Genomic DNA, 14,093 nt, shown 5'->3' on the forward strand with positions numbered 1-14,093 from the left:
GGTGAGTGAGACTAGTGGTAGGGTTGTCAAAAATAAAAAGATAAAAAAGGAAAAGTTAAGAAAAGTAGGTCATTGAGGCATTTAAAGAAAAAAAGCACAGAGGAGAACAAAAGGAGAACCAGAAAGAAACAGCCTTGAAATGTGAGTTTATTATATACTTAAAAAGCAAGTATACACAGTGGAGATTCATATGATCCTTTTTTCTGTTCTATTTTGCATATGGAAATGCTCAATTTATCTGATGTTAAGTTTAGAATGAAAAATATAACATTTGAAAAAAACACAAACTGATATCTATTCTGAAATTCATAGTGCCATTTGTGAGAGAATGTAGAAATAAATGGCTAAGTAAAGCTCTGGAAAGTTTGAATTGATCTGGTGAACTTCCCTCTGTGTTTGTTTTATGTGATCCTTCATGGATGCTGATCTTCTAAGAAACACAGACATAAATTTGCATGGGCGTTAGTGTTACCTTAAATGTCTGCTTCTGAACCCATGGGATGTGTAAGAACACTGATGATTTGTCACACAGATTCAGTCCAAGAACCAAATAACTTGCTTGCTACAAACTTTTTGCAGCAATTGTTTCTTTTTTACATGACCCACTGCTACAAAAAACAAAACACCTTAATTTTTTTGCTACCGTTAGTTAATTGTGTGATAAAATGATGCTAAAACTTGTGGGGAATATTGTCAGATATGTTGAAAACATGGTGAGAGAAATATTTTATGTTGATCTTCAAAGTCTGTGCTAATATGAGTAGTCAAGTCTACTTGTTATCAGTGAGTTAATGTTTTATATATATGTTCATATGTATGTATATATGTATTACCTGGGTATCCTTTACATAGTCACACTTAAATCTAGAACTCTAACCAGATCATGACCAGAAGGTATTGGAACCTAATGAAGAAGTTGTGTATGTGTATGCTTGTAACTGACTTTTTTTCTCAATGTATCAATGTAAAGCTTTAAACTGGACATGGAAGGAGGAGAGACAAAACTGCTCATATATCCCTGCCAAGTCAGATATTACAGAGAATCATAGGTACAGCATAGGAACATGGAAAGAAGAAACATGCCAGTAGAAAGGACCAATAATGTAGAGTAGTCTGTATTCAAGAAAAGAGAAAATAAAGCCTGTGATCTTAAAGGCTTATACTCAAGTGGCCAGAGTATGGATAATAAACAAGGTAGAACAAAGAACTTAATGTAAGAATTAAATCTCATGGATATAAGAGGAGATTTGTCTCTGGATTAGGATGATGCCATATTCTCTTTGGGACTACATCTTCCAAAAGTCTGTATGAGTTCAGCCATTTCATTCAAAAAGGATGTAAGAAGATGGAAATGGATGAGAGAGTTGGGAAGGGAAGAGGGAAAGGAGAAGACATGACTGTGGATCTGTGGACTGCCAAAGCCTGTATTTCCTCCTGTTGGGTTTGACAATTATTAAGGCATCCTCCCCTCTGATGTGCCTATCAAGCTGTTGAGCTTTGATGTGGCTGGGCTTTGAGGTTTTACTCTTCTCATTCCAAAGAATCTGGAGGATTCACCAAGAGCAAGATACAAAGCCTTCAGTGTTCATTTAATGAGCAAATGGCTGTTACCTTTCGCTACTCCCCATATTTATCGTCATGTGGATTTAGCATGGGGTGGAGACAAGCTAGACTTGTAATCTAGTGTTCATTTTTTATATAAATTTATTTATTTTTAGTTTTCAACATTCACTTCCATAAGTTTTAAATTTTCTCCATTTTCCCCCTTCCCCCTTCCCCCGTCCCCAAGACAGCATGCAATCCTATATAGGCTCTACATATATATTCTTATTAAACATATTCTCACATTAGTCCTGTTGCATAGAAGAATTAGAATAAATGGGAGGAACCATGAGAAAGAAAAAAACAAAACAAAACAAAAAAAGAGTAAATAGTATGCTTCAATCTGCACTCAAACTCCATATTTCTTTCTTTGCACATGGGTGGCATTTTCCATTATGAGTCTTTTGGAATTGTTTTAGGTCCTTGCATTGCTGAGAAGAGCTAAGTTTATCAGAGGTGACCTAGCATTTTTAAAGGATAGAAAGAAGGTTTTAGAAAGTGGATGGCAAGAATATCTGCTGATTATTGTAACTTTCTCATAATCTATCTTGGATTTCTATTTTAATTAAGTGTTCCTTATATCATCACGAGGATTTAGGTATGTAAGTACAGCTGGCTAAGACTCAGAGGGAAAAATGAGACTTCGGGAACAACGTATGCCGAAACTGAGTAGGGTATAGATGTCTGAAGGTAGCATTTAAAGGTCACTACATAAGTATAATAGAGATTTGATGAGATGTGGCAGCCATGTGGCTGTCACAATGCCCCATATCCTTTACCTGCCTATGTCCTTGCCCTTCTGCCTACTATCCCCTAGGAAATTTTCCAAACAGAAACTACATGGGTTTATGAGGAGTCAGAAACTAACTCATATTTCAGTATTCTGTACAAGGCATAATCTGCCCCTTCAATTCTCTGCATTGACATGTTTCTGAGGAAAGATACTAAGATGCAGACCACCATCTTACCCTTAACCACAGTTTCAAACCAGAATTCAGAGAGCTTTTGAGGCTTCCCTGTTCCACATGTATTCTGGTATACATCAGCCCACTCTCATTCTATGTCATGAGACCCCTAAAGACTCAGCATGCATTCACTCACTACCCAGTTTCACCACTGCAACCTCATCCTCAGTCTTCTATACAACTAGAAACACTCCTTCCATGTTCCTTTGTTCACTCTTCCCAGGGCAATTTTTAGACCTTTAAAATACCCAACACTAAACTGGTGCTGTTAAATAGGCTTCTGTTTCATAGGCGTCTGCATTCCCTTGTTGTTTGGAGTATAGCTATTTTTCCTTTCATTGTTCCACAATGGTCCAAACTCCTAAGAATGGCTATGAATGAGTATGCTTTATCTAAGAAGATCAGATCAGGTAAAAAAGAGTGGTAGAGTAACATTGCATCTTAATGTAATATGAGAAAGTTCGTGAGTCAGAAAACAGGATGCATAATTTGTATGATTTAGATGATGATCAGTGGAGGGAAATACAAAAAGCAATATTGTAATATTATGTGTGTTACAGACCACCAGAACAAAAGGAAGAAATAAATGATGAGTTTGGGAAATATATCAGGAGCCTGGCAAGGAGGCGTGATAAAAAAGTGACAGGAAATTTTAACTGTTCTGCCATTTATTGGAAATCTCGCTCTACTAAAAGCAGAGCCTTTTAAGACCTTGACTGATAACTCCTTGTTTTTCTTTAATGATAATTCCATTCTTCAAAGCATGGAAGAGCAATGAAGGAAACTGCTATTTTGGACCTAATAATGATAAGTAAGGAGGAATTGGTAGCTGAAACTGAAATGAAGGAATTTATGTGATGCACTAGGAAGGATATAATGCACCTTCATTCCTGAAGAGGTTTGATAGTTGTCATAGCGGAGAGTCTATGAAAGATTTGAAGAATAAGTCTGTGATAGATTTGAAGAGTCAATGGTCATCTTTGAGTAAATCTGAGTCTTTGAGGGACAATGACAGAACTGATCAAGTTTAAATATCTTTCATTTCTAATGAGGACTGAATTAAGTTTTTTTTTTTTATTCTGTAGAGAAGATAGACTTAGGAGAATTTCCTAGGGGAACTGAAAGACTTTAACTGCTATCCTAAAGTGAATTTAACTAACATTCTGGAGAGATAAGAAAGTTAACTAATGTTCTGAAGAGAAATGAACTGTAGGACTGTGGTTCCAGGGTTTTGGGAGATTCAGCGGTTGTAGTATTAGTGAAAAAGTTCTAGTCAATTTTTTCTTTCCCTTTCTTTTTCATAAAATAAAGGTTACACTGGCTATGGCCTTCTCATAACTAAAACACTCTAAATGTTTACATATGACTTTATATTATTTGTTAGTTAATATAGTATAAGGGTAGTCACCTTGATGTTTGTTATAGCCTAAGGCTTCAGGGTTTGGGAGTGAGAGAAGATAGAAAGCTTATAAGAAAAGAAATTACTCTGCTTTTTTTTTTTATAAAGAGGGTGTTCAGAGCTAATTAATTAATGGCAGATTTTGTATTTTAGTACTTTTTTGAAGTAATTTTCTTTCATACCTATTAGATTGCCTTTGAACCCAGTGAGAGAATTAGTAAGGTAATGAGTTAGCGGAAGACTGAATGGTAGGGTTGGGTCTGCTTGTTCCAGACACCTTTCATCATATTCATACTCCACATACACCACCCTAGATTTGAAAAAAGAGATTTTAAAGTGTTCAAAGGAAGGATAAGTAGGATACAAAAGTCTAAAATCTGACAGGGGAACCTGCTCAAAAGGAATAAGATATTTAATTCGACAAACATTTAAGTACCTACCTTGCACAAAGCTCTGTGCTGGGTACTGGAGATAACAGTATAAAAAGAAGATGATCCCTGTTTTTAAAAAGCTCACATTCCTCTGGAATTAACTTTTGACAAAACAAACACAAAAATTTTAATGAGGAAGAAAAGGAGGATTTGTCTAAATGGAAATTGACCAACTAGTCCAACCCTTAGTGAGGAAACTAAGGTGCAGAGAAATTAAATTACTTGCCCAGGATTTCACAGGGTAGTAATTGGCAGAGACAATATTCAAGCTCAGTTCTTCTAGGGACAAATCTTACACTGTCTCTATTGCACCATATTACCTATCCTTGTATTACAACTGTGTGACCTTGGTCATGTCACTCAACTCTATATGCCTTGCTTTCCTAATCTGTAAAATTAAGGGATTGGATGAGATAATTCTCAAAGCCCTGTCTAACTATAAATCCCAAGATCTCATGAGCTCAATTCACTGTTACCTTTATGAAATGCCTTGTGATGGGCATCATGCATAGCAGTCCCAAAGTCTTGCTGCTATCAGCTTGACAGGATCCCCCTTTGTGGTGAGCATTTTGGGACTGAGATCTTTAATCTTCAGTGGAGGTTCAATAGTGGCTATAAGTACCTGGTTATACTACTGTGGTGTGATTTATCATCTCAGGACAGTTAAAACTTCAGATCTGAGTCTTTGGATTTAAGGACCTATTCATTCTCTTGCCACTTCTGGGCCCAAGGGGATCAAGGTACTTTGTCCTTTCCCTTTCAGATAAGGGGCTCATTTGCTCTTGAAAAACACATATGATCCAGACTGAGTTTAGTCCTGTGGGAGACTGTCAAGAGCAGTCAGGATCCTTTTCAACCACTCTTTGGCTCACCTCAACACTCAAAGGAAAAATTACTTAAAGTTTAGCTTTGTCTCATATCTAGGGTGTCCCCAAAATGAGGAATAAAGAGATACTCAGTGTGTAATATGAATCAAGTATGCAATAGCTAGTTATTTCCTCTACACAAAAGAAATGCTTAACTCATATAAGATCCATAAGTATACACCCACAGAAAACTTAAACTCTGGTAGTAGGAATATCTATTAGAATCCCCACTATATGGAATTGACTAGTTCCTTTTCTTTAAAGGCACTAGCATTTTCCTTGATACTTAATTGGCATTGATCAAGGGATTTAGGATTTCCAACCTCTCAAACTCACAAGGTTATTGCTAAGGCTGGACATATGCATCTTGAGATCCCTTTTCAGGTACCCATATTCAGGAAGAAGAACACAAAGCAGAAAAAGGCTGCCAGAGGCCCACGATCCAGACTCAGCTTATATAGCTGAGTCCTTGCTTTAACTGCCACATGCTACTAGTTCACTATTTCTTCTGGGATCTAGGGAAAAGCTTGATCCACTCCCTTCATCTCTCCAGAGACAGACTTAAGTAGTGTTGACAAGCTCAATGTCAAAGCAAAGAAGAGAAGAAATGACAAAGGGTATGTTACTTCCCTTTAAAAATCTGCTGAGTCATTAGCTCTTCCTGTTCAATGGTTAATGAGTTGATTCATCATCCCCAAAGTGCTTGAGTCCTTCATTGCTTAGTCATGGCCCGCCAAAAGCATCCAGGGGCTTCATCATCCCCCAAACTCCCAAGTACTGAGCTACCACACGTGGTGGGCCAGAAGCAGGCAAAGCAGCTCTGTGCCTGTCCTGCTAAATATTTTTAATGAAGAAGAGACATGACTGTTAACACCAATCAAAAATAATGAAACAAAAGAAGGCAAGTAATAGATCAGACTTGGGAATGACAATGTGGGATATTTATTCCCAAATAAAAAGAAAATGCCAAATTATCAGGTTTTCTGTTCTCTGCTACTGTGTGTACAAGAAAAAGCCCAAGAGAAATCTGGGCTATTTCCTTTCCTCCCATCAGGCCCAGGGCTTATCATTGTTTCTCCAAAAGCAATTCTCTCAGGGTTTTCTGAAGTATATTTTCACGACCTCTTTCCTGATTTGAAGTATAATTCCGTCTGGTTACAATTAAGGGGACTAGACAGAATGAAGAAGAACATCTATTTGGCAAGTTAGCCTGCTTTAGTCACAATATCTATCTATCTATCTATCTATCTATCTATCTATCTATCTATCTATCTATCTATCTGTCTGTCTGTCTGTCTGTCTGTCTGTCTATCTATCTATCTATCTATCTATCTATCTATCTATCTATCTATCTATCTATCTATCTATCTATCTATCTATCTACCTACCTACCTGTCTGTCTGTCTATCTGTCTTTCTCTCTGCCCACATGTCCCATCCCATATGGCCTATCTATTTATCTATAGTCATCACTCATCTCTCTTATCTCTATGTATACTCTCTCTCATTCTCTTTTTCTCAGACTACATGGTGGGATTTAAGGATAATATAAACTCTGGGAGGCTCTGGGAGGTTCAGGTAAAGTTTGGTGCCTGCATTGCCTGGTTGGAAGAAAGGAGTGTGGTTGGTCAGGCTGAGATTAAACCAAATAAATTCATTACAGAGTTGGAGCTAAGTACTTTGTCAAAAACAAAGGCTCACAATGGAATAGGATATGAGATGGTCATAGACAGGGATGAGGACAAACAAAGATTTGAGAGATTAGAGTTCCTTGCTGAAAAAACAGATAAAACAGATGCTTGATTTTGAGATGGCATCAGTGGCTTTTTAACTGAGATGGTTTGAATCTTCCCGGGTTAGTATTATTTCTGGGATAGTAACTTCTAGGCTTGAAGGAACTTGGGTCTGATTACTTAGTAGAATGTAAAGACCCCAACTCTTAAAATTGTACCTAGAACATAATAGGTGATTAATAAATGCTTACCAAACGAGTCCACTCAACAACCTTTTTTCCTCTCAAGTTGGACAACAGTACTATATTCTCTGGGTAAATTTGGAATTCTGTAAGAGTAGTGAAGGAAAGTTAGAAAAGAGTGAATGTGGAGGTTTCCTCCATGGCTTTCAGGAGAGTGATTCCTTTGGGTACATTAGACTGAAACAAAAGATCTAAAAGTTTACTTTTTTTTGTTGTTTTGTTTAATCAGTTTTATGAACCTTTTGTCTTTATGTCACAATCACTCTTCCTTCCCCCATTTCTATACTGAATCCTCCTTTGTCACAAAGGAAAACAATTAAGCAAAACCATCCAGACTCAAGTCTGATTTGTGCCCAGCCCTTCACAGACCACTAGAAATACCAGGGGAAAAGGTGGAGTGATGAGTCACCAGAACAAGCAAATATATTTTAGAATATTATTCTATTACTTCTCCACATCCATTCTAGCAGTCCTGCCTTCTCAGTCTTCTCTGTCACTGTTATGTTCATCATCTGTGATTCAAAACAATTCCAACAGCTGCCCATGCAATAGCACCAGTAGGAATGAAAATGGAAAAGAAAATTTGCTTGTCTGCATTTGGAATCCACATAAATAGCAATTGCCTGATGCCCCTAATGTTATCCACAATTTAAAGATGTATTGATAACAATTTTTATCATATATTTTCCTTTTCTTTGAAAATTTTAATAGTATTTTATTTTTTCTAATTACATGTAAAGAAAGTTTTTAACATTCACTTTTATAAGATTTTCAGTTTCAAATTTTTTTCTCTCTCTCTCTGCCCTCTCCCCCTCCCCAAGACAGCAAGCAATCTGATATAGTTTATACATATATGGTCATATTAAATGTATTTCCATACTAGTCATGTTGTGAAAGAAGAATCAGAAGAAAAGGAAAAAATGAAGAAAAAGAAAAACATAACAAAGGGTGAAAACAGTATGCTTTGATCTGCATTCAGACTCCATACTTCTTTCTCTGGATGTGGATAGCGTTTTCCAGCATGAGTCTTTTGGAATTGTCTTAGATCATTGTATTGCTGAGAAGAGCCAAGTCTATCAAAGTTAGTCATTATACAATGTGACTATTACTGTGTACAACGTTCTCCTGGTTTTGCTTGCTTCATTCAGCATCAGGGATTATCATATAATTTTTAAAAAGGTAGATTTAAAGAGCATGGGAAATTTCCTTCCTTGAACTCTCAGAGAAAAGGATTTATACCCAAATGCAAAGTTAATATAAACTTCTAGAATCAGAGAATGATAGAACTGGAACGGACCCTAGAGATCAGCTAATGATAACTTCCCATGCATTATCATCCTTACAATAATCTCAAGAGTGCTATGTATATTATTATCCCTATTTTACAGGTGAAGGAACTGAGGCTCAGATAGTCTAAATCTCCTGACCAGGATCACAGTTAGTGCCTAAGGATTTGAACCTAGGCCTTCTTGACTTCAAGTCCAGTGCATCCCAGAGAAGGAAAGTGACATGTTGGTGAGCTAGGATGAAAACCCAGGTTTCTGCTTCCACTTCCAGTGTGCCATACTGCCTCCTCAATCAGAAGCAGACTTCCCTAAAGGCAGAAAAATGGACAAGCTAATTTCTTGTGGGTCCTTATAGTCCTATTGTATAAGGGGGCACACTTAATATTCACACTGTGATGGTCCCCTAAGCAGAATGGGCCTGGAACTGATGGCACACATTGGGGTTAGATACTACAAAATATTATAAGGAGGTGGCATAGTACAGGCAAAGCATTGAGATGCTTGGCTTCTAGTCCCAGCTCTGGCACTAATATGTCACCTTCACCTGTGATTTGATAGGGTTGGAATGGATAACTTCTCTTCCAACTCTAATGTTCTGTCATTCTTTGACCTCTTGTATGTCCTTAAGCAGAAGACTGTCAAAGCAGTGTGCTACAGTGGAAAGAGGTCTGCTACTTCGTGCAATAAAACTTGAGTTTGAATCCTGCCAGTGCCACTTACCACCTGTAAGACGTGCAGTAAGTGACTTCACCTTTCTGAATCTCAGTTTTGTGATTTGTGATATTAGGGGCTTGATTTAAATCACGTGTCAGACTCCAGAGCCACATATTGACAGTTTTAAAATGTGATATTATCTATGTTTTATTGTATTTTTATTTGTTATGTTAAATATTTCCCAATTACATTTTTTTCATTCAAAATATTTTTAATTTTTAAAATATTAAGAATTAAGTCCTTAAGAATAATCTAACTCAAAACTAATAGTAAAACTAAAGGACAAATTCATCTCAATCAGTGATAGCCTTTCTAGATATAGCTTGTAAAATGGGGACAATATTTCTACTGTCACTCACAAGGTTGTTGTGAGTATAAAGCATTTTAAACTTACGTTTAAACTTTGGTGATCTATAAATGTGAACAATTAATTGAATGCTAGTAATCATAGATTATCCTATTGGTCTAAAAACAATTAAACCTGATGATGATTTATCTTTAAAAAAGATATCTACTTTACTGAATATGTTTTGATAATGAGTAGTAATTAGTGCTTTATTAGTCACCTTTAGTAATCTGCTCATTAGTAATTCTTTTTTTTTTTTTTAAATTTTCTTGATGCTTTAATGCTGGTACAAGCATTACTTTCTTTTTATTTTTTATTTTTTAATGTTTAACAATCACTGCCATACAATTGAGATTTTATCCCCCCCCCCTACACCCCACTACCCCCCTCCCTCCCCACGACTGCATACAATTCTGTATAGATTCTACATATACTTTCCTATTGAGTATATTTTCACTATAGTCATGCTATGTAGTCAGACTAAAATAAATGAAAGAAATCGTATAACAAATCAGAACATGATACACAAACACATACACATACACAAACATGATCTGCTACATTTTGTGAGTGACTTCCATATTTCTTTCTCTGAGTGTGGAAGGCATTTTGCCTTGAAAACCACCTTTGGGATTTTTTTTTTTTATAAGAAGTTTTTGCGTTATTACAAAATTCCAAGTCTACCAGAAAAAACTCTCACACACTGTGGTCGTTGCTGTGCACAAAGTTCTCCTGGTTCTGCTCCTTTCACTCAGCATCAGGTCATATAAGTCCTTCCAGGCCTCTCTGAAGTCTTCTTGTTCATCATTTCTTATGGCACAATAATACTCCATTACATTCATATACCATAATTTATTCAGCCATTCCCCAATTGATGGACATCCCCTTGACTTCCAGTTTTTGGCAACTACAAAGAGTGCTGCTATAAATATTTTTGTACATGTGGGACCCTTTCCCATTTTTATGATCTCTTGGGGATATAGTCCTAGTAGCGATATTGCTGGGTCAAAGGGTATGCACATTTTTGTAGCCCTTTGGGCATAGTTCCAAATTGCTCTCCAGAATGGTTGGATGCGCTCGCAGCTCCACCAACAATGAAATAGTGTTCCAACTCTCCCACATCCTCTCCAGCATTTATCATTTTCTTGTTCATTTTCTTGTTCTGTCATGTTTGCCAATCTTATAGGTGTGATGTGGTACCTCAGAGTTGTTTTGATTTGCATCTCTCTAACCAATAGTGATTTAGAGCATTTTTTCATATGATTATAGATAGCTTTAATTTCTTCCTCTGAAAATTGCCTGTTCATATCCTTTGACCATTTATCAATTGGGGAATGACTTGTATGATTATACATTTGGGTCAGTTCTCTATATATTCTAGAAATGAGGCCTTTATCCCCGAGCTTAGCTATAAAAATTCTTTCCCAATTTACTACATCCCTCCGGATTTTGGTTGCATTGGGTTTGGTTGTGCAAAAACTTCTCAGTTTAATGTAATCAAAGTTATCCATTTTGCATTTCATAATGCTTTCTATCTCTCCTTTAGTAAAGAATTCTTCCCTTCACCATAGATCTGATAAATACACTATTCCTTGCTTCTCCAGTTTATTCATGGTATCAATCTTTATATCTAAATCATGTACCCATTTGGACTTTATTCTTGTGTACGGTGTCAGGTATGGGTCTATGCCTAATTTCCGCCACACTGTTATCCGGTTTTCCCAGCAATTTTTGTCAAACAATGAGTTCTTATCCCAGAAGCTGGGGTCCTTGGGTTTATCAAACAGAAGGTTGCTATATTCCTTGCCTACTGCATCTTGAGTGCCAAGTCTATTCCACTTGTCTACCTCTCTGTTTCTTAGCCAATACCAAGTGGTTTTGATAATTGCTGCTTTATAGTACAGTTTGAGGTCTGGTAGCGCTAGGCCACCTTCCCAAGCATTTCTTTTCATTAGTCCCTTTGATATTCTGGACCTTTTGTTTTTCCAAATGAATTTTGATATTATTTTATCCAGCTCTAGAAAGTAATTGTCTGATAGTTTAATTGGTATGGCACTAAATAAGTATATTAATTTGGGTAGAATTGTCATTTTTATTATATTAGCACGGCCTACCCATGAGCAACTAATGTTTTTCCACTTACTTAAATCTGACTTTATTTGTGCAAAAAGTGTCTTGTAATTGTGTTCATATAATCCCTGGGTTTGTTTTGGCAGGTAGATTCCTAAGTATTTTATACTGTCTACCCTAGCTTTAAATGGGATTTCTCTTTCTATCTCTTGCTGTTGGACTTTGTTGCTAATATATAGGAACGCAGAAGATTTGTGTGGGTTTATTTTGTAACCTGCAACTTTGCCAAAGTTGTTTATTAATTCTAGTAATTTTTTACTTGAATCTCTGGGGTTCTCTAGGTAAATCATCATATCATCTGCAAAGAGTGATAACTTAGTTTCTTCTTTGGCTATTCTTATTCCTTGAATATCTTTATCTCGTCTAATTGCTACAGCTAACATTTCTAGTACCATATTGAATAATAGTGGTGATAATGGACAACCTTGTTTCACCCCTGATCTTATTGGGAATGCATCTAGCTTATCCCCATTGCATATAATGCTTGCTGAAGGTTTTAGATAGATACTGCTTATTATTTTATGGAAAGTTCCCTTTATTCCTACTTTCTCCAGTGTTTTTAGTAGGAATGGGTGTTGTATTTTGTCAAAAGCTTTTTCTGCATCTATTGAGATAATCATGTGGTTTTTGTTAGCTTTGTTGTTGATGTGATCGATAATGCTAATAGTTTTCCTAATATTGAACCAGCCCTGTAGTCCTGGTATGAATCCTACCTGATCATAATGTATTAATCTCGTGATAAGATGCTGTATTCATTTTGCTAAAATCTTATTTAAAATTTTTGCATCTATATTCATTAGGGAAATTGGTCTATAATTTTCTTTCTCTGTTTTGTCTCTTCCTGGTTTGGGTATCAAAACCATATTTGTATCATAGAAAGAATTTGGGAGGACTCCTTCTTCCCCAATTTTCAAAAATAATCTATATAGTATTGGAATTAACTGTTCTTTAAATGTTTGATAGAATTCACTTGTGAATCCATCTGGCCCTGGAGATTTTTTCCTAGGGAGTTCATTGATGGCTTGTTCAATTGCTTTTTCTGAGATGGGGTTGTTTAAGTATTCAACTTCCTCTTCTGTTAATCTGGGCAATTTGTAGTTTTTAAAATATTCATCCATCTCATTTAGATTATCGAATTTGTGGGCATAAAGTTGGGCAAAGTAGTTTCTAATTATTGTTTTAATTTCCTCCTCATTGGAGGTGAGTTCACCCCTTTCATTTTTAATATTAGTAATTTGATTTTCTTCTTTCTTTTTTTTAATCAGATTGACCAAAGGTTTATCAATTTTATTAGTTTTTTCATAAAACCAGCTATTGGTTTTATTTATTAATTCAATAGTTTTCTTAATTTCAATTTTATTAATCTCTCCTTTGGTTTTCAGTATTTCTAATTTGGTATTTACTTGGGGATTTTCAATTTGTTCTTTTTCTAGCTTTTTCAACTGCAAGCCTAAGTCATTGATCTCCTCTTTCTCTATTTTATTCATGTAAGCAGTCAAAGATACAAAACTTCCCCTAATAACTGCTTTTGCAGTATCCCATAAGTTTTGGTATGTTGTCTCACTATTGTCATTCTCTTGAATGAAATTGTTGATTGTTTCTATGATTTCTTCTTTAACCCAACCCTTCTTTAGAATTAGATTATTTAGTTTCCAATTGATTTTTGGTTTCTCTTTCCATGGCCTTTTATTACATGTAATTTTTAATGCATTATGATCTGAAAAGGATGCATTGATTATCTCTACCTTTCTGCACTGGATTGTGAGATTTTTATGTCCTAGTACATGGTCAATTTTTGTAAATGTTCCATGTACTGCTGAGAAAAAGGTATATTCCTTTCTATTCCCATTTAATTTTCTCCAAAGATCTATCATATCTACCTTATCCAGAGTTTTATTTACCTCCTTAACCTCTTTCTTGTTTATTTTGAGGTTGGATTTATCGAGTTCAGAGAGGGGGAGGTTGAGGTCCCCCACTAGTATAGTTTTGCTATCAATGTCTTCCTTCAACTCCCCCAACCTCTCCTCTAAGAATCTGGATGCTATACCACTTGGAGCATACATGTTTAGTAATGATATTGCTTCATTGTCTATGGTGCCTTTTAGCAGGATATAGTTTCCATCCTTATCCCTTTTGATTAGATCTATTTCTGCTTTCGCTTTGTCTGAGATTAGGATTGCTACTCCTGCCTTTCTTACATGAGCTGAAGCACAATATATTCTGCTCCATCCTTTGACCTTTATCCTATGTGCCAATTACATTTTAATCTGGTTCAGCTGCACTTGGGAGTGTTGTGGCTGCATGTGGTCTATGTTTGATACCTCTGATTTAGATTATCTCTGAGGTCTTTTCTAAATCTAGCCAGGTCTAGCATCCTTTA

General features: G+C 36.1%; 1 protein-coding gene across 2 annotated transcripts in view; it reads left to right on the forward strand.

Moving 5' to 3' along the window:
• FAM76B (family with sequence similarity 76 member B) overlaps positions 1-14,093 on the forward strand; it is a 262,760-nt gene that overhangs the window by 55,653 nt on the left and 193,014 nt on the right. The window contains exon 10 of one of the 2 annotated variants that reach the window (XM_072616404.1): positions 9,155-9,287. The exons of the other annotated variant lie outside the window; for it this stretch is intronic. Coding sequence (XP_072472505.1) covers positions 9,155-9,217 — 63 coding nt within the window. The 3' untranslated portion in view covers positions 9,218-9,287. Of the gene's footprint in view, positions 1-9,154; positions 9,288-14,093 lie in introns of those variants that run through there. 2 annotated transcript variants of the gene reach the window in all.

Source organism: Notamacropus eugenii, chromosome 5 (genome assembly GCF_028372415.1).
Source record: "Notamacropus eugenii isolate mMacEug1 chromosome 5, mMacEug1.pri_v2, whole genome shotgun sequence".
In the NCBI taxonomy this organism is placed as follows: domain Eukaryota; kingdom Metazoa; phylum Chordata; class Mammalia; order Diprotodontia; family Macropodidae; genus Notamacropus; species Notamacropus eugenii.